General features: G+C 48.0%; 1 protein-coding gene across 8 annotated transcripts in view; it reads right to left on the bottom strand.

Moving 5' to 3' along the window:
• Positions 1 to 563: 563 nt before the first annotated feature.
• The window catches only part of LOC106601960 (rho GDP-dissociation inhibitor 2), a 65,750-nt gene continuing 45,113 nt past the window's right edge, over positions 564 to 21,200 (bottom strand). For 3 of the 8 annotated variants that reach the window (XM_045715944.2, XM_045715943.2, XM_082972960.1), the window contains 3 exons: positions 11,957 to 12,033; positions 6,636 to 6,699; positions 564 to 6,241 (listed from right to left, as the gene is read on the bottom strand). In XM_045715944.2, coding sequence (XP_045571900.1) covers positions 6,042 to 6,241; positions 6,636 to 6,699; positions 11,957 to 12,033 — 341 coding nt within the window. In that variant the 3' untranslated portion in view covers positions 564 to 6,041. The remainder of the gene's footprint in view (positions 6,242 to 6,635; positions 6,700 to 11,956; positions 12,034 to 21,200) is intronic. The other 5 variants (XR_014391753.1, XR_014391752.1, XR_014391751.1 and 2 more) reach the window with 5 other exon arrangements.

Here is a 21,200-nt window from a genome sequence, read left to right as displayed (position 1 = left end):
GCGCCAGAGCAGCATAAATGGTGAGACCTGAGTAATGTACCAGGGGAATACACTACATATACAGCAGTATGTGGACACCCCTTCAAATTAGTGGAATCGGCTATTTCAGCCACACCTGTTGCTGACAGGTGTATAAAATCGAGCAGACAGCCATGCAATCTCCATAGACAAGCATTGACAGTAGAATGGCCTTACTGAAGAGTTCAGTGACTTTCAACAAGTCAGTTCGTCAAACTTCTGCCCTGCTAGAGCTGCCCCGGTCAACTGTAAGTGCTGTTATTGTGAAGTGGGAAAGTCTAGGAGCAACAACGACTGAGCCGCGATGTGGTAGGCCACACAAGCTCACAGAATGGGACTGTCGAGTGTCTATGGAGATTTCATGGCTGTGTGTTCGAATTTCATACACATGTCAGCAACGGGTGTGGCTGAAATAGCTAAATCCGCTAATTTGAAGGGGTGTCCACATACATTTGTATATATAGAGTGTACCTTCACCTATCGTCTGCTTATTTGAGTGCCTTATTGGAATGATGTTAAGTCCACATGTTCAGACAGACAGGAAGTGGCTGATTAGATCACCTTTATTAAAAGATACAAGACGCTGGAATACCAACACTTTAGGATGCAGCAGTACTTTACACACAGGCCCAGGCTTGTGCCCAACCAAACTCACATAGAGGGTGTGTCCAAAATGACCCCTTAGTCACTATATAGTGCACTACAGCCCTATTCCCTATATAGTGTACTACCTTTAACTATAGCACTACTCCATTTATAGTGCACTACTTTAGACCAGAGCCCTATTCCCTATATAGTGCACTACTTTATACTACAGCCCTATTCCCTATATAGTGCACTACCTTTAACCAGAGCCCTGTACAGACTAGACAACACCTAATCATCTGTATACATCTGAATCTAACATTGTGTTTATCCTGTTAATCACCCGGTGAATGCCTCTCTATGGGTCCAGGTTAACACTCTATAAAGGGAATAGAATGCCTCTCTATGGGTCCAGGTTAACCCTCTATAAAGGGAATAGAAGGACTCTCTATGGGTCCAGGTTAACACTCTATAAAGGGAATAGAATGCCTCTCTATGGGTCCAGGTCAACACTCTATAAAGGGAATAGAATGCCTCTCTATGGGTCCAGGTTAACCCTCTATAAAGGGAATAGAATGCCTCTCTATGGGTCCAGGTTAACACTCTATAAAGGGAATAGAATGACTCTCTATGGGTCCAGGTTAACCCTCTATAAAGGGAATAGAATGCCTCTCTATGGGTCCAGGTTAACACTCTATAAAGGGAATAGAATGACTCTCTATGGGTCCAGGTTAACCCTCTATAAAGGGAATAAGGGGCCATTTGGAACACAGACATAGTAATAATAACAAAGCTATTTTTGATCATAATCCCTGTAAATATCTGCAGTATCCCTGCCAAACCATTTCAAACTGCATATTGGTTTTCTTTTCAAATCACAATGTGACAGTAAAACAGTCTTTAAAGAAAGAAGAGATCTGAGACCATGCAACACTCAACAAGCCCACATTACAGTTACTTCTGGGTTCACCACCATTTTGAATGGCATCATCAATATCATGATCATTATCATCAACACTTACAACACCATAAGACTTTACACAATAGTGACAAGGACGTTTTGACGTTTTTGGGAAGGACAGAATCGATCAAATCTTGAAGACCTCATCCACTGAGTTACATTACAGGACAAAAGGGTCACGTTATAGATAGAATAGGGTTCTTTTTTTGTTTCATTAGTTTGTTACCCGAGTCAGTCGATGCCTATAGGCCTCATGCTTGGTGTTAAAGGGGGACCGTGACCCTGAGCAACAGATATACACTACACTTCAGCAAACTAACCTCTGTGTTGACATCAAACGCTAACCTGCTGCTCCCAGATCAGTGTCTAACCTCCATGTTGGCACCAAACGCTGACCTGCTGCTCCCAGATCAGTGTCTAACCTGCTGCTCCCAGATCAGTGTCTAACCTCCATGTTGGCACCAAACGCTAACCTGCTGCTCCCAGATCAGTGTCTAACCTGCTGCTCCCAGATCAGTGTCTAACCTCCATGTTGGCACCAAACGCTAACCTGCTGCTCCCAGATCAGTGTCTAACCTGCTGCTCCCAGATCAGTGTCTAACCTCCATGTTGGCACCAAACGCTAACCTGCTGCTCCCAGATCAGTGTCTAACCTGCTGCTCCCAGATCAGTGTCTAACCTCCATGTTGGCACCAAACGCTAACCTGCTGCTCCCAGATCAGTGTCTAACCTGCTGCTCCCAGATCAGTGTCTAACCTCCATGTTGGCACCAAACGCTAACCTGCTGCTCCCAGATCAGTGTCTAACCTGCTGCTCCCAGATCAGTGTCTAACCTCCATGTTGGCACCAAACGCTAACCTGCTGCTCCCAGATCAGTGTCTAACCTCCATGTTGGCATCAAATGCTAGCCTGCTGCTCCCAGATCAGTGTCTAGCCTCCATGCTGGCACCAAATGCTGACCTGCTGCTCCCAGATCAGTGTCTAACCTGCTGCTCCCAGATCAGTGTCTAACCTCTGTGTTGGCACCAAATGCTAGCCTGCTGCTCCCAGATCAGTGTCTAACCTCCATGCTGGCACCAAACGCTGACCTGTTGCTCCCAGATCAGTGTCTAACCTGCTGCTCCCAGATCAGTGTCTAACCTCCATGTTGGCACCAAATGCTAACCTGCTGCTCCCAGATCAGTGTCTAACCTGCTGCTCCCAGATCAGTGTCTAACCTCCATGCTGGCACCAAACGCTAACCTGCTGCTCCCAGATCAGTGTCTAACCTCCATGTTGGCGCCAAATGCTAACCTGCTGCTCCCAGATCAGTGTCTAACCTGCTGCTCCCAGATCAGTGTCTAACCTCCATGTTGGCACCAAATGCTAACCTGCTGCTCCCAGATCAGTGTCTAACCTGCTGCTCCCAGATCAGTGTCTAACCTGCTGCTCCCAGATCAGTGTCTAACCTGCTAACCTGCTGCTCCCAGATCAGTGTCTAACCTGCTGCTCCCAGATCAGTGTCTAACCTCCATGTTGGCACCAAATGCTAACCTGCTGCTCCCAGATCAGTGTCTAACCTGCTGCTCCCAGATCAGTGTGTGCCATTATTCCATTCATTGTCATGTTTGGACGCCAAGAAGTGGCAAGGAGTGACATGATGGTACAAACATACTGATACCCAGGCTAGCCAATCACCATCATAACGTTGTAATTTACATTCTGACTGGAATAATCATGTCATGATAGTTCGGGTGCTAACATGGCGCCCATTAAGATACTAAACCTCAAACCCAGCTGACCCTCTACTCTACTGTAGAGATATGTCTTAGGGTCACTACCTGCCAGAGATTTAAAAACACTGTGTAGGCTACTTCCATTGGGCTTTATTCTGTAGCAACTACTACAGAACATATTGTACACATCCCAATCACATTTTCTTCATCATAGCCAGACAACAGGCTTCCTCATGATGTTTACATGATGTTTAATGGAAGATGGTTGATACATGGTGAATGGCTTATCTTTTAAAGAGCAACTCTCTCAATATGCAAAAGAAAGGCAGACATTGGGAAAATGACATTCAAGCAGCATTGAAAAATAGAGCAAATATAAGGACAAACCTGAGAAAACAACAGTTGTCTGTTGATATGTTACCATGGTAACCCATCTTCCCTGTTAAACACCTCCAGACAGTGTGAAACCATGTTGTTTTACATTAATCCAATAACAGCTCAGGTGTGTCAAGTATAACAGAGACACAAGGCAACTGAAAGACACGGTAACAGAAATTCAGATGTAAAGAGCAAACTGAGATGGATACATTTCTAGAACTAGAACTTAGAAGATGGTCGTTCTAGAACTAGAACTTAGAAGATGGTCATTCTAGAACTAGAACTTAGAAGATGGTCATTCTAGAACTAGAACTTAGAAGATGGTCATTCTAGAACTAGAACTTAGAAGATGGTCGTTCTAGAACTAGAACTTAGAAGATGGTCATTCTAGAACTAGAACTTAGAATATGGTAATTCTAGAACTTAGAAGATGGTCATTCTGGAACTAGAACTTAGAAGATGGTAATTCTAGAACTTAGAAGCTGGTCATTCTAGAACTAGAACTTAGAAGATGGTAATTCTAGAACTTAGAAGCTGGTCATTCTGGAACTAGAACTTAGAAGATGGTCATTCTGGAACTAGAACTTAGAAGATGGTCATTCTAGAACTAGAACTTAGAAGATGGTAATTCTAGAACTTAGAAGCTGGTCATTCTGGAACTAGAACTTAGAAGATGGTCATTCTAGAACTAGACCTTAGAATATGGTCATTCTAGAACAAGAACTTAGAAGATGGTCATTCTAGAACTAGAACTTAGAAGATGGTCATTCTAGAACTAGAACTTAGAAGATGGTCATTCTAGAACTAGAACTTAGAAGATGTCATTCTAGAACTAGAACTTAGAAGATGTCATTCTAGAACTAGAACTTAGAAGATGGTCATTCTAGAACTTAGAAGATGGTCATTCTAGAACTAGAACTTAGAAGATGTCATTCTAGAACTAGAACTTAGAAGATGGTCATTCTAGAACTTAGAAGATGTCATTCTAGAACTAGAACTTAGATGATGGTCATTCTAGAACTAGAACTTAGAATATGGTCATTCTAGAACTAGAACTTAGAAGATGGTCATTCTAGAACTAGAACTTAGAAGATGGTCATTCTAGAACTAGAACTTAGAAGATGTCATTCTAGAACTAGAACTTAGAAGATGTCATTCTAGAACTAGAACTTAGAAGATGGTCATTCTAGAACTTAGAAGATGGTCATTCTAGAACTAGAACTTAGAAGATGTCATTCTAGAACTAGAACTTAGAAGATGGTCATTCTAGAACTTAGAAGATGTCATTCTAGAACTAGAACTTAGATGATGGTCATTCTAGAACAAGAACTTAGAAGATGTCATTCTAGAACTTAGAAGATGTCATTCTAGAACAAGAACTTAGAAGATGTCATTCTCGAACTTAGAAGATGTCATTCTAGAACTAGAACTTAGAAGATGGTCATTCTAGAACTAGAACTTAGAAGATGGTCATTCTAGAACTTAGAAGATGTCATTCTAGATGTAGAACTTAGAAGATGGTAACTTCTTGAGGAGTATGAGACACGCTGTTGTCAAACATTCTAACTGATAACTAACATTACAAAGGGTTGCTCCTTGAAACCTTGTTGAACTGGCAATTTCCAGAATAGAACACTTTAGAATAACCTTCTAGAATGTACCTCTCACACTACGGGGTGTAAATACATCTCCATACTCCAACTTCACTGTATGAGTGAGTCCCACGTTTTTAACTTCATTTGATCCCCTTCAGTTAACACACTGTAGTAGAGAACACCAGATTACATCACAGATAGACAAGTGGATCTCCACCTACAGATCATACCACTGCCTCCCAAATGGCCCCCTATTCCCTACATAGTGCACTACTTTTCACCAGAGCCCTGTGGGTAGTGCACTATATAGGGAATAGGGGGCCATTTTGGGATGTAGCCCACGATGTTCGGTTGTCTACTATGATGTATACTGGTTTGGTTTATGACAACATCCTCTCTGTTTCGTTCTAGATGGGCCTAACCTAACTTCCTGTTTACACCTTTCATACCGGTCTCTGTCTTTTACTATTATACAGGTGGGCCTTGGAAGGAGGGGGGGAGAGGAGGGAGAGGGGAAGGATGGAGGGACAGGGGAGTTGGGAGGAAGAAAGAGGGAGAGACAGTCCTTAATGAAGAGGGAGAGAAGGAGGGAGAGTGGAGACACGGGGAGAGGGAAGCATGGAGAGAGGGATGAGGTCTCTATTCATCCCAGTCCTTCTTGATGGAGGGAGGGAAGGAGGGATGAAAGTGGGGGAGACAGGGGAGAGAAGGGGTAAGGAAGGAAGGAAGGAGAAAAGGAGAGGTGGAGACAGGGAGAGGGAAGGAGGGAGAGAGAAATGAGGCTCCTCTCTATTCGTCCCAGTCCTTCTTGATCCCCAGGTTCCACTCCCAGGAGAGGTGGTCGGTCTTGTCGTCGTCGGTGAAGTGGGACTTGATGTGGTAGCTGCCTCTGACAATCATGCCTTTGGGCGCCTCCTCCACCGGGGTTATGAACTCATGCTCCTCCACCCGTGGCCCGTAGCTGCCCACCATGTACACCGCCTTGTCCACTGCACGACATAAAATGGACGCTCGGTTGCACACTTGCTAGCCAGGTTTAAGGTGAATGTGGGGGAAACTGTGCCAATTTGTGTAAGTGACAACACACCAAATGGTGGCTCAGTTGAACAGTTGGTAATCAGGTTTTAAGTGTATGTGGGGGAAACTGACATCTTGTGTCGATGAAAACACACAAAATGGCAGCTCAGCTGCATCGCTGTTAACCCGGAATTAGGTGTATGTGTGGAAACTGTGATGTCTTGTGTCGATGACAAAACACAAATGGCAGCTCAGTTGCACCCTTGCTAGCCAGGATTTAGGTGTATGTATCAGAAACTGACACGGTCTATGGGTCTAAACAGCACAGCGTATCCACCGCTCGGCACAAAATGGGGTCCTCCTTACCTCTGATTCCTTTCCTGTAGGTCAGATGGACGTACTTCAGCCCAGACACAATATCCCTGTTAACCTGGAGAGGAGAGGAGGGAAGGGGAGGGAACGGGAGAGGAGGAGGGGAGGAGAGTTATCAGGGGTAATAAATAAACAATGTAAATTCTTTGGGACTGGAAATATGTAGTGCATTTAAACACAGTATGAACTTATATGGAGGAGGGGAGATGAGAGGAGGAGAGATGAGGGAAGGGGAGATGAGAGGAGGGGAGATGAGAGGAGGGGAGATGAGGGAAGGGGAGATGAGGGAAGGGGAGATGAGAGGAGGAGAGATGAGGGAAGGGGAGATGAGAGGAGGAGAGATGAGAGAAGGGGAGATGAGAGGAGGGGAGATGAGGGAAGGGGAGATGAGAGGAGGGGAGATGAGATGAGAGGAGGGGAGATGAGAGGAGGGGAGATGAGGGAAGGGGAGATGAGGGAAGGGGAGGAGAGAAGGGGAGATGAGAGGAGGAGAGATGAGGGAAGGGGAGATGAGAGGAGGGGAGATGAGAGGAGGGGAGATGAGGGAAGGGGAGATGAGGGAAGGGGAGATGAGAGGAGGGGAGATGAGAGGAGGGGAGATGAGAGGAGGAGAGATGAGGGAAGGGGAGATGAGAGGAGGGGAGATGAGGAGGGGAGGAGAGGAGGGGAGATGAGGGAAGGGGAGATGAGAGGAGGGGAGATGAGATGAGATGAGAGGAGGGGAGATGAGAGAAGGGGAGATGAGGGAAGGGGAGATGAGGGAAGGGGAGATGAGAGGAGGGGAGATGAGAGGAGGGGAGATGAGAGGAGGGGAGATGAGAGAAGGAGAGATGAGAGAAGGAGAGGAGAGGCAAGTTATCTTATATGAAGTCTCATCAAGAGTCAACTTTACACAGCTTTGTCCCAAATGACACCCTACTCCCTATTCAGTGCACAACGTTTGACCAGGGCCCTTAGCCCTATAGACCCTGGTCTAAAGTAGTGCCCTTAGCCCTATAGGTCCTGGTTTAAAGTAGTGCCCTTAGTCCTATAGGCCCTGGTCTAAAGTAGTGCCCTTAGTCCCTGGTCTAAAGTAGTGCCCTTAGTCCTATAGGCCCTGGTCTAAAGTAGTGCCCTTAGTCCGATAGGCCCTGGTCTAAAGTAGTGCCCTTAGCCTTATAGGCCCTGGTCTAAAGTAGTGCCCTTAGCCCTATAGGTCCTTGGCTAAAGTAGTTCCCTTAGTCCTATAGGCCCTGGTCTAAAGTAGTGCCCTTAGTCCTATAGGCCCTGGTCTAAAGTAGTGCCCTTAGTCCTATAGCCCCTGGTCTAAAGTAGTGCCCTTAACACTATAGGCCTTGGTCTAAAGTAGTGCACTATATATGGAATAGGGTGCCATTTGAGACACACACAAGTTGGGATCTTTAACTTTAAGAAAAATCCCTAACAGAAAAACAGTTGTTTTGGTGGCCTAGTGATGGAAGTTAGTCCCGCTATCTGTTCAGTGGTGCTTCTAAACTATCTCCAGAGAAGGTTTCCTGTTGGCATTTAAAAAGCCATAGTGTACCTTTACTGACAAACAAACATGCCGTAGCCGAGGCGCTTTCAAGGGTAGATAACCGCAGTAGATAGACGTGACTCTCAAGGGTAGATAACCGCAGTAGATAGACATGACTCTCAAGGGTAGATAACCGCAGTAGATAGACATGACTCTCAAGGGTAGATAACTGCAGTAGATAGACATGACTCTCAAGGGTAGATAACTGCAGTAGATAGACATGACTCTCAAGGGTAGATAACCGCAGTAGATAGATGTGACTCTCAAGGGTAGATAACCGCAGTAGATAGACATGACTCTCAAGGGTAGATAACTGCAGTAGATAGACATGACTCTCAAGGGTAGATAACCGCAGTAGATAGACATGACTCTCAAGGGTAGATAACTGCAGTAGATAGACATGACTCTCAAGGGTAGATAACCGCAGTAGATAGACATGACTCTCAAGGGTAGATAACTGCAGTAGATAGACGTGACTCTCAAGGGTAGATAACTGCAGTAGATAGACATGACTCTCAAGGGTAGATAACCGCAGTAGATAGACGTGACTCTCAAGGGTAGATAACTGCAGTAGATAGACATGACTCTCAAGGGTAGATAACAGCAGTAGATAGACGTGACTTTCAAGGGTAGATAACTGCAGTAGATAGATGTGACTTTCAAGGGTAGATAACTGCAGTAGATAGACGTGACTCTCAAGGGTAGATAACCGCAGTAGATAGACATGACTCTCAAGGGTAGATAACCGCAGTAGATAGACATGACTCTCAAGGGTAGATAACTGCAGTAGATAGACATGACTCTCAAGGGTAGATAACTGCAGTAGATAGACATGACTCTCAAGGGTAGATAACCGCAGTAGATAGACATGACTCTCAAGGGTAGATAACTGCAGTAGATAGACATGACTCTCAAGGGTAGATAACCGCAGTAGATAGATGTGACTTTCAAGGGTAGATAACTGCAGTAGATAGATGTGACTTTCAAGGGTAGATAACCGCAGTAGATAGATGTGACTTTCAAGGGTAGATAACCGCAGTAGATAGACATGACTCTCAAGGGTAGATAACTGCAGTAGATAGATGTGACTCTCAAGGGTAGATAACCGCAGTAGATAGATGTGACTTTCAAGGGTAGATAACCGCAGTAGATAGATGTGACTTTCAAGGGTAGATAACTGCAGTAGATAGACATGACTCTCAAGGGTAGATAACTGCAGTAGATAGACATGACTCTCAAGGGTAGATAACTGCAGTAGATAGATGTGACTTTCAAGGGTAGATAACTGCAGTAGATAGACATGACTCTCAAGGGTAGATAACTGCAGTAGATAGACATGACTCTCAAGGGTAGATAACTGCAGTAGATAGACATGACTCTCAAGGGTAGATAACTGCAGTAGATAGACATGACTCTCAAGGGTAGATAACAGCAGTAGATAGACATGACTTTCAAGGGTAGATAACCGCAGTAGATAGATGTGACTTTCAAGGGTAGATAACTGCAGTAGATAGACATGACTTTCAAGGGTAGATAACTGCAGTAGATAGACATGACTCTCAAGGGTAGATAACTGCAATAGATAGACATAACTCTCAAGGGTAGATAACTGCAGTAGATAGACATGACTCTCAAGGGTAGATAACTGCAGTAGATAGACATGACTCTCAAGGGTAGATAACCGCAGTAGATAGACATGACTCTCAAGGGTAGATAACAGCAGTAGATAGACATGACTCTCAAGGGTAGATAACCGCAGTAGATAGATGTGACTTTCAAGGGTAGATAACTGCAGTAGATAGACATGACACTCAAGGGTAGATAACTGCAGTAGATAGACATGACTCTCAAGGGTAGATAACTGCAGTAGATAGACATGACTCTCAAGGGTAGATAACTGCAGTAGATAGACATGACTCTCAAGGGTAGATAACTGCAGTAGATAGACATGACTCTCAAGGGTAGATAACTGCAATAGATAGACATAACTCTCAAGGGTAGATAACTGCAGTAGATAGACATGACTCTCAAGGGTAGATAACTGCAGTAGATAGACATGACTCTCAAGGGTAGATAACTGCAGTAGATAGACATGACTCTCAAGGGTAGATAACTGCAGTAGATAGACATGACTCTCAAGGGTAGATAACTGCAGTAGATAGACATGACTCTCAAGGGTATATAACCGCAGTAGATAGACATGACTCTCAAGGGTAGATAACTGCAGTAGATAGACATGACTCTCAAGGGTATATAACCGCAGTAGATAGACATGACTCTCAAGGGTATATCTGTATATCTGCAGTAGACAGATAGAACTTCATTGCCCGGCCCTAACGGTCATACATACGTAATAGGACCATTATTCTGCATTGTGAATTGAAGTGGAATTTAATTATTAAATAAATATAAGAATTTACAGAGAAAAAAGGCGACACAAAATGGATGTTTAAACATTAAGCAAAATGGTCCATTTGTCACATCCCTACAACCAAGGCCTACTATACTATTCCTGCCATCACTGTTCCCCAGCTGCAGTTGCACTCTTCTACCTCCAGGTGTCCTCACTGCAGAGTCTGAGGGAGAGAGGGCTGCTTGGTGAGTCTGAGGGAGAGAGGGCTGCTTGGTGAGTCTGAGGGAGAGAGGGCTGCTTGGTGAGTCTGAGGGAGAGAGGGCTGCTTGGTGAGTCTGAGGGAGAGAGGGCTGCTTGGTGAGTCTGAGGGAGAGAGGGCTGCTTGGTGAGTCTGAGGTAGAGATGGCTGCTTGGTGAGTCTGAGGGAGAGATGGCTGCTTGGTGAGTCTGAGGGAGAGAGGGCTGCTTGGTGAGTCTGAGGGAGAGAGGGCTGCTTGGTGAGTCTGAGGGAGAGAGGTCTGCTTGGTGAGTCTGAGGGAGGGGGAGAGAGGGCTGGGGAAGGGGAGGGGGAGAGGGCTGCTTGGTGTGAACAGAAAGGTGAAGAGGAGATTGATCCCTGATCTGTTTCACCAGTCTTGTGCTTATCTCCGTCCCCCACCAGGTGTCTCCTATTTTCCTCCATTATCCCCTGTGTATTTATACCTGCATTTTCTGTTTTTCTGTTGCCAGTTCGTCTTGTTTTGTGAGGTCTTACCAGCGTGTTTCCTGTTTCTCCTGTTCTCAAGTTCTAGTTTTCTAGTCTTCCCGGTTCCAACCTGTCTGACTGTCCTGGCCATGAGCCTGTCTGCCTGTCCTTGCCCTGAGCCTGTCTGCCTGTCCTGGCCCTGAGCCTGTCCTGGCCCTGAGCCTGCCTGCCTGTCCTGGCCCTGTCTGCCTGTCCTGGCCCTGAGCCTGTCTGCCTGTCCTGGCCCTGAGCCTGCCTGCCTGCCTGTCCTGGCCCTGAGCCTGTCTGCCTGTCCTGGCCCTGAGCCTGTCTGCCTGTCCTGGCCCTGAGCCTGTCTGCCTGTCCTGGCCCTGAGCCTGTCTGCCTGTCCTGGCCCTGAGCTTGTCTGCCTGTCCTGGCCCTGAGCTTGTCTGCCTGTCCTGGCCCTGAGCCTGTCTGCCTGTCCTGGCCCTGAGCTTGTCTGCCTGTCCTGGCCCTGAGCCTGCCTGCCGTTCTTTCCCTGGTTGTCTCTGCCTTGGATTACGAACCTCTCTGCCTGCCCTCGACCTGCCCTTTTATCTGTCGCTTTGTTACAATAAATATTCTGACAACCGAGTCTGCATCTGGATCATATCCTGAGTCGTGATAGAGAGGTTCTCACCTTAAAGTGTAGCCTGATTCTGTAGTCCAGGAGAAAGGAGGAGAGAGGAGGAGAAGGTTCTTACCTTGAAGTGTATCTTCACTCTGTAGTCCACTCCTTCCTTCATGGTGAAACTCTTCTTCTTCAGAGCCTCCAGGTCACCTGCAGGTCAACACCATGACAACGTGAGGTCAACAGATGAAGTTATCACTTCCATATTCAAACACAACTGCAGATGATATCCATATTGTTCTGAAGTTCTCTGTGTCTGGTCTCTGACTATTCTCTGTGTCTGGTCTCTGACTGGTCTCTGTGTCTGGTCTCTGTGTCTGGTCTCTGAGTGTTCTCTGTGTCTGGTCTCTGAGTGTTCTCTGTGTCTGGTCTCTGACTGTTCTCTGTGTCTGGTCTCTGACTATTCTCTGTGTCTGGTCTCTGACTGGTCTCTGACTGTTCTCTGTGTCTGGTCTCTGACTGTTCTCTGTGTCTGGTCTCTGACTGTTCTCTGTGTCTGGTCTCTGACTATTCTCTGTGTCTGGTCTCTGACTGGTCTCTGTGTCTGGTCTCCGTGTCTGGTCTCTGACTGTTCTCTGTGTCTGGTCTCTGTGTCTGGTCTCTGACTGTTCTCTGTGTCTGGTCTCTGACTGTTCTCTGTGTCTGGTCTCTGACTGTTCTCTGTGTCTGGTCTCTGACTGTTCTCTGTGTCTGGTCTCTGACTGTTCTCTGTGTCTGGTCTCTGACTGTTCTCTGTGTCTGGTCTCTGACTGGTCTCTGTGTCTGGTCTCTGTGTCTGGTCTCTGACTGTTCTCTGTGTCTGGTCTCTGACTGTTCTCTGTGTCTGGTCTCTGACTGTTCTCTGTGTCTGGTCTCTGTGTCTGGTCTCCGAGTGTTCTCTGTGCCTGGGGTTTATATACTAAAGATAAGTCACAAATGGCACTCTATTCACTACATAGTGCACTACTTTTGACCAGAACCCACTCTAGAACACTCTGATCCCTGATACAGCACAGTAATGAGTGTTTAATACATTTATTTTACCCTGCTGTAAAAGGGAGGAGGAAGAAGAGGAGAGGGGAAGGAGGAAGAAGAGGAGATATAAATGGAGAGAGATGAAGAGAAGAGAGTGATGATGGTGTTGAAAGGAAGAGAGGGAAGAAGGAAGCAGTAGAGATAAAAGGAGAGATAAAACGGAAAGGACAGCACTGATGTGTTGTGGTGGACACACACACACACACACACACACACACACACACACACACACACACACACACACACACACACACACACACACACACACACACACACCCACCCTGCCCCCTCCCTAGACCTAGTTTAACAGTAACTCCTGGTATTACCAGTTAACATCAAAGTCACATCAGACACATCAGACAACCATTACACTCTCAGAAAAAAGGGTTTGGCTGTCCCCATAGGAGAACCCTTTAGCTCTCTCCTTTCTAGTCTCCCCCTCTCTTGCTCTCACCTCGCTCCCTATCGCTCTCCCTCACTCTGTCTCTTCCTCTCCCCCTCCCTCTCACCCTCCCTCCCTCCCTCCCTCCCTCCCTCCCTCCCTCTCTGAAGACAGGAACAGACATTGGTTCCCTGGAGAGTGTTTCTCACTGAAACTGAAAAAATTGGTCAACAATAGAACAATAGAACAACCTCTCTCTCCCTCTCTCTCTCCCTCTCTCCGTCTGCTGTGGTAAAAACCCACAAGCTGCAGACAGAGAGAACCAGCACATCACATGGAGGTATATCAGGCATCTCTTTCCCCTCTCTGTCTCACCCTCTCTGTCTCTCTCACCCTCCCTCTCTCTCTCTCCCACCCTCTCTGTCTCTCTCACCCTCCCTCCCTCTCTCTCTCTCCAACCCTCTCTGTCTCTCTCACCCTTCCTCTCTCTCCATCCCTACCCCTTAGTTTCCCTCTCTCTCATTTCGGTCTCCTCTTTCCATCAGAAAATCATTTGACTCAATATAGAATAGGTTGTAGAGAGAATGGAGGAGGGAGCAGCATAGAGGAGGGAGGGAGGTAGCTCCACCCCCTCTCTCTACTAGTAAAGATGAAGGAGGAGCATGGAGGTAGCTCCACCCCCTCTCTCTACTAGTAAAGATGAAGGAGGAGCATGGAGGTAGCTCCACCCCCTCTCTCTACTAGTAAAGATGAAGGAGGAGCATGGAGGTAGCTCCACCCCCTCTCTCTACTAGTAAAGATGAAGGAGGAGCATGGTGGTAGCTTCACCCCCTCACTCTACTATTAAAGATGAAGGAGGAGCATGGTTGTAGCTCCACCCCCTCTCTCTACTAGTAAAGATGAAGGAGGAGCATGGTGGTAGCTCCACCCCCTCACTCTACTAGTAAAGATGAAGGAGGAGCATGGTGGTAGCTCCACCCCCTCTCTCTACTATTAAAGATGAAGGAGGAGCATGGTGGTAGCTTCACCCCCTCTCTCTACTAGTAAAGATGAAGGAGGAGCATGGTGGTAGCTCCACCCCCTCACTCTACTAGTAAAGATGAAGGAGGAGCATGGTGGTAGCTCCACCCCCTCTCTCTACTATTAAAGATGAAGGAGGAGCATGGTGGTAGCTCCACCCCCTCTCTCTACTAGTAAAGATGAAGGAGGAGCATGGTGGTAACTCCACCCCCTCTCTCTACTAGTAAAGATGAAGGAGGAGCAGGGTGGTAGCTCCACCCCCCTCTCTCTACTAGTAAAGATGAAGGAGGAGCATGGTGGTAGCTCCACCCCCTCTCTCTACTAGTAAAGATGAAGGAGGAGCATGGTGGTAGCTCCACCCCCTCTCTCTACTAGTAAAGATGAAGGAGGAGCATGGTGGTAGCTCCACCCCCTCACTCTACTAGTAAAGATGAAGGAGGAGCATGGTGGTAGCTCCACCCCCTCTCTCTACTATTAAAGATGAAGGAGGAGCATGGTGGTAGCTTCACCCCCTCACTCTACTATTAAAGATGAAGGAGGAGCATGGTGGTAGCTCCACCCCCTCTCTCTACTAGTAAAGATGAAGGAGGAGCATGGAGGTAGCTCCACCCCCTCTCTCTACTAGTAAAGATGAAGGAGGAGCATGGTGGTAGCTCCACCCCCTCTCTCTACTATTAAAGATGGAGGAGCATGGTGGTAGCTCCACCCCCTCACTCTACTAGTAAAGATGAAGGAGGAGCATGGAGGTAGCTCCACCCCCCTCTCTCTACTAGTAAAGATGAAGGAGGAGCATGGTGGTAGCTCCACCCCCTCTCTCTACTAGTAAAGATGAAGGAGGAGCATGGTGGTAGCTCCACCCCCTCTCTCTACTATTAAAGATGAAGGAGGAGCATGGTGGTAGCTCCACCCCCTCACTCTACTAGTAAAGATGAAGGAGGAGCATGGTGGTAACTCCACCCCCTCTCTCTACTAGTAAAGATGAAGGAGGAGCATGGTGGTAGCTCCACCCCCTCTCTCTACTAGTAAAGATGAAGGAGGAGCATGGTGGTAGCTCCACCCCCTCTCTCTACTATTAAAGATGAAGGAGGAGCATGGTGGTAGCTCCACCCCCTCTCTCTACTATTAAAGATGAAGGAGGAGCATGGTGGTAACTCCACCCCCTCACTCTACTAGTAAAGATGAAGGAGGAGCATGGAGGTAGCTCCACCCCCCTCTCTCTACTAGTAAAGATGAAGGAGGAGCATGGTGGTAGCTCCACCCCCTCTCTCTACTAGTAAAGATGAAGGAGGAGCATGGTGCAAGCTCCACCCCCTCTCTCTACTATTAAAGATGAAGGAGGTTGCATGGTGGTAGCTCCACCCCCTCACTCTACTAGTAAAGATGAAGGAGGAGCATGGTGGTAGCTCCACCCCCTCTCTCTACTAGTAAAGATGAAGGAGGAGCATGGTGGTAGCTCCACCCCCTCTCTCTACTAGTAAAGATGAAGGAGGAGCATGGTGGTAGCTCCACCCCCTCTCTCTACTATTAAAGATGAAGGAGGAGCATGGTGGTAGCTCCACCCCCTCACTCTACTAGTAAAGATGAAGGAGGAGCATGGTGGTAACTCCACCCCCTCACTCTACTAGTAAAGATGAAGGAGGAGCATGGTGGTAGCTCCACCCCCTCTCTCTACTAGTAAAGATGAAGGAGGAGCATGGTGGTAGCTCCACCCCCTCACTCTACTATTAAAGATGAAGGAGGAGCATGGTGGTAGCTCCACCCCCTCTTTCTACTAGTAAAAATGAAGGAGGAGCATGGTGGTAACTCCACCCCCTCTCTCTACTAGTAAAGATGAAGGAGGAGCAGGGTGGTAGCTCCACCCCCTCTCTCTACTATTAAAGATGGAGGAGCATGGTGGTAGCTCCACCCCCTCACTCTACTAGTAAAGATGAAGGAGGAGCATGGAGGTAGCTCCACCCCCCTCTCTCTACTAGTAAAGATGAAGGAGGAGCATGGTGGTAGCTCCACCCCCTCTCTCTACTAGTAAAGATGAAGGAAGAGCATGGTGGTAGCTCCACCCCCTCTCTCTACTATTAAAGATGAAGGAGGAGCATGGTGGTAGCTCCACCCCCTCACTCTACTAGTAAAGATGAAGGAGGAGCATGGTGGTAACTCCACCCCCTCTCTCTACTAGTAAAGATGAAGGAGGAGCATGGTGGTAGCTCCACCCCCTCACTCTACTAGTAAAGATGAAGGAGGAGCATGGTGGTAGCGCCACCCCCTCACTCTACTAGTAAAGATGAAGGAGGAGCATGGAGGTAGCTCCACCCCCCTCTCTCTACTAGTAAAGATGAAGGAGGAGCATGGTGGTAGCTCCACCCCCTCTCTCTACTAGTAAAGATGAAGGAGGAGCATGGTGGTAGCTCCACCCCCTCTCTCTACTATTAAAGATGAAGGAGGTTGCATGGTGGTAGCTCCACCCCCTCACTCTACTAGTAAAGATGAAGGAGGAGCATGGTGGTAGCTCCACCCCCTCTCTCTACTAGTAAAGATGAAGGAGGAGCATGGTGGTAGCTCCACCCCCTCTCTCTACTAGTAAAGATGAAGGAGGAGCATGGTGGTAGCTCCACCCCCTCTCTCTACTATTAAAGATGAAGGAGGAGCATGGTGGTAGCTCCACCCCCTCACTCTACTAGTAAAGATGAAGGAGGAGCATGGTGGTAACTCCACCCCCTCTCTCTACTAGTAAAGATGAAGGAGGAGCATGGTGGTAGCTCCACCCCCTCTCTCTACTAGTAAAGATGAAGGAGGAGCATGGAGGTAGCTCCACCCCCTCACTCTACTAGTAAAGATGAAGGAGGAGCATGGTGGTAGCTCCACCCCCTCTCTCTACTAGTAAAGATGAAGGAGGAGCATGGTGGTAGCTCCACCCCCTCTCTACTAGTAAAGATGAAGGAGGAGCATGGTGGTAGCTCCACCCCCTCTCTCTACTATTAAAGATGAAGGAGGAGCATGGTGGTAGCTCCACCCCCTCACTCTACTAGTAAAGATGAAGGAGGAGCATGGAGGTAGCTCCACCCCCCTCTCTCTACTAGTAAAGATGAAGGAGGAGCATGGTGGTAGCTCCACCCCCTCTCTCTACTAGTAAAGATGAAGGAGGAGCATGGAGGTAGCTCCACCCCCCTCTCTCTACTAGTAAAGATGAAGGAGGAGCATGGTGGTAGCTCCACCCCCTCTCTCTACTAGTAAAGATGAAGGAGGAGCATGGTGGTAGCTCCACCCCCTCACTCTACTATTAAAGATGAAGGAGGAGTATGGTGGTAGCTCCACCCCCTCTCTCTACTAGTAAAGATGAAGGAGGAGCATGGTAATCCATCCACCTGACAGGTGTGGCATATCAAGAAGCTGATTAAACAGCCTAATCATTAGGTGCAGCACCTTGTGCTGGAGACAATAAAAAGCCACTATAAAATGTGCAGTTTTCTCACAACGCAATACCATAGATGTCTCAAGTTGAGGGAGCATGCAATTGGCATGCTGACTGCAGGAATGTCCACCAAAGCTGTTGCCAGACAATTGAATGTTCATTTCTCTTCCATAAGCCGCCTCCAATGTCGTTTTAGAGAATTTGGCCGTATGTCCAACCGGCCTCACAACCGCAGACCACGTGTATGGCGTTGTGTGGGCGAGCGGTTTGCTGATGTTAACATTGTGAACGTCCCTGTTTATTATCTATTGTCACACCCTGATCTGTGTTTCACCTGTCTTGTGATTGTCTCCACCTCCCTCAAGGTGTCGCCCATCTTCCCCATTATCCCCTGTGTATTTATACCTGTGTTCTCTGTTTGTCTGTTGCCAGTTCGTCTTGTTTGTCAAGTCAACCAGAGTTTTTGTATCAGCTCCTGCTTTTCCCCAGTCTCTCCTTTCTCTTCCTCCTGGTGTTTGACCCTTGCCTGTCCTGACCCTGAACCTACCCGCCTGACCACTCTGCCTGCCCCTTGCCCTGAGCCTGCCTGCCATCCTGTACCTTTGCCCCACCTCTGGATTACCGACCTCTGCCTGACCTGAGCCTGCCTGACATCCTGTACCTTTGCCCCTGTTGCTGTAATAAATAGTGTTACTTCGACACAGTCCGCATCTTACCTTGATTCCTGATATTTATGCAGTCACTTTACCTCAACTACCTCGACTAACCCCCACACATTGACTCGGTTCCCCCTGTTTCTAGCCTCGTTATTGTTATTTTATTCGTTTTTTATTGTATTTTTTATTAATTGTTTCACCAAATATTTTGTTACTTTTAAAAAACACCACATTGTTGGTTAAGGTCTTGTAAGTAAGCATTTCACGTTGTCACAGTCGTCGTAGGAAGGAGCAGACCAAAGTGCAGCGTGTGTGTCGTTCCACATTTTATTTTCACTGTGAAACTATGCGATAGATACATACACATAAACTAGAGAACAAAAACAACAAACCGTGACACAGAGTTGAAACATACACTGACTCAAAGATAATCTCCCACAAACCCAGGTGGGAAAAACCCCTACTTAAGTATGATCTCCAATTAGAGACAACGATGACCAGCTGCCTCTAATTGGAGATCATCCCACATAAAGCTCAACATAGAAATACAAAACTACAACATCACAACATAGAAAAACTAAACTAAAAAAAAAACCTGTCACGCCCTGACCTATTCTACCATAGAAAATAACATCTTTCTATGGTCAGGACGTGACAGTACCCCCCCCCCAAAGGTGCGGAATCCGAACGCACCTAAACAACATAAAAAAAAACTTTTCAAAAAGGGAGGGTTAGGGTGGGTGACTAATGTCTATGGCGGCTCTGGTGCAGTACACAGAACCTTCTCATCCCGCGGATCCTCTAGCAGAGTTCGGGGAGTATTCCCCGCTCCGCCCGCTGATAACTCCGCTTTTGTGTCACCGGACCCTGGATCATCACCGGAGGTTCCGGACTGCGGGCCGCCGCTGGAGGTTCCGGACTGCGGGCCGCCGCTGGAGGTTCCGGACTGCGGGCCGCCGCTGGAGGTTCCGGACTGCGGGCCGCCGCTGGAGGTTCCGGACTGCGGGCCGCCGCTGGAGGTTCCGGACTGCGGGCCGCCGCTGGAGGTTCCGGACTGCGGGCCGCCGCTGGAGGTTGCGGACTGCGGGCCGCCGCTGGAGGTTCCGGACTGCGGGCCGCCGCTGGAGGTTCCGGACTGCGGGCCGCCGCTGGAGGTTCCGGACTGCGGGCCGCCGCTGGAGGTTCCGGACTGCGGGCCGCCGCTGGAGGTTCCGGACTGCGGGCCGTCTCAGGAGGTTCCGGACTGTAACACGTCGCCGGAAGCTCTGGACTGGGCACTGTCGCCGGAAGCTCTGGACTGGGAATGCGCACTGGAGGCCTGATGCGTGGGGCTGGCACAGGTGGCGCCAGACTGGGAACACGCACCTCATGGCGAGTGCGGGAAGCAGGAACAGGAAACCCCGGACTGGGCAGGCGCACTGGAGGCCTGATGCATGGGGCTGGCACAGGTGGCGCCAGACTGGTGACACGCACCTCAGGGCAAGTGTGAGGAGCAGGCACAGGGCGTACCAGGCTGGATGGACTCACTGGAGGCCGGGTACGTGGGGCAGTCACAGGATATACTGGGCCGTGGAGGCGCACTGGAGGCCTCGAGCGTAGAGCTGGCACAACCCGTCCTGGCTGGATGCTTACTTTCGCCCGGAAAACACGGGGTGCTGGCACAGGACGCACTGGGCTGTGAATACGCACTGGCGACACAGTGTGCAGAGCCGGCGCAGGATATCCTGAACCGAGAAGGCGAACTGGAGACCAGGAGCGCTGAGCTGGCACCACCCTTCCTGGCTGGATGCTCAACCTAGCTCGACAAATGCGGGGCGCGGGCACAGATCGCACCGGGCTGTGAATGCGCACTGGCGACACAGTGCACATCACCGCATAACGCAGTGCTTGCTTCGTCACTCGCACCCCACGGTAAGCACGGGGAGTTGGCTCAGGTCTCCACCCTGACTCTGCCAATCTCCCCGTGTGCCCCCCCCAAAAAACATTTTTTGGGGCTGCCTCTCGCACTTGCCTCGTGGTTGGTATAGTGCCTCGTAATATCGCCGCTCTGCTTTCGCTGCCTCAATCTCCTCTTTAGGATGGCGATACTCCTCAGCCTGCCTCCAGGGTCCTTTCCCATCCAGTATCTCCTCCCAAGTCCATTGGTCCATTCCACGCTGCTTGGTCCTTTGGTGGTGGGAGATTCTGTCATGGTTGTCGTAGGAAGGAGCGGACCAAAGTGCAGCGTGTGTGTCGTTCCACATTTTATTTTCACTGTGAAACTATGCAATACATACACATAAACTAGAGAACAAAAACAACAAACCGTGATGCAGAGTTGAAACATACACAAACTCAAAAACAATCTCCCACAAACCCAGGTGGGAAAAACACCTACTTAAATATGATCTCCAATTAGAGACAACGATGACCAGCTGCCTCTAATTGGAGATCATCCCACATAAAGCCCAACATAGAAATACAAATCTAGAACATCACAACATAGAAAAACTAAACTAAAAAAAAAATGTCACACTTGACCTACTCTATCATAGAAAATAACAGCTTTCTATGGTCAGGACGTGACACACGTTGTATTAGACACATGTGACAAATAAAATTTGACTTGAAGCAAGCACACAATTCTTCAGGAAAATGACACTTTCTACTTTACGGTGTACTGTCATGTACAAGAGGCATCAAAGGCCTTTCAATCGATGCTTAAAGATGTCCATCATTGTTCCTGTACCCAAGAAAGCGAGGTAACTAAACTAAATTACTATCGCCCCGCAGCACTCACTTCTGTCATCATGAAGTGCTTTGAGAGGCTAGTTAAGGATCACCTCCACCTTACCTGATA

This window comes from Salmo salar, chromosome 03 (assembly GCF_965601325.2).
Source record: "Salmo salar chromosome 03, fSalSal1, whole genome shotgun sequence".
Classification (NCBI taxonomy): domain Eukaryota; kingdom Metazoa; phylum Chordata; class Actinopteri; order Salmoniformes; family Salmonidae; genus Salmo; species Salmo salar.
The sequence above is the reverse complement of the archived record's forward strand: the minus strand, read 5'-3'. Positions and strand labels throughout refer to the sequence as shown.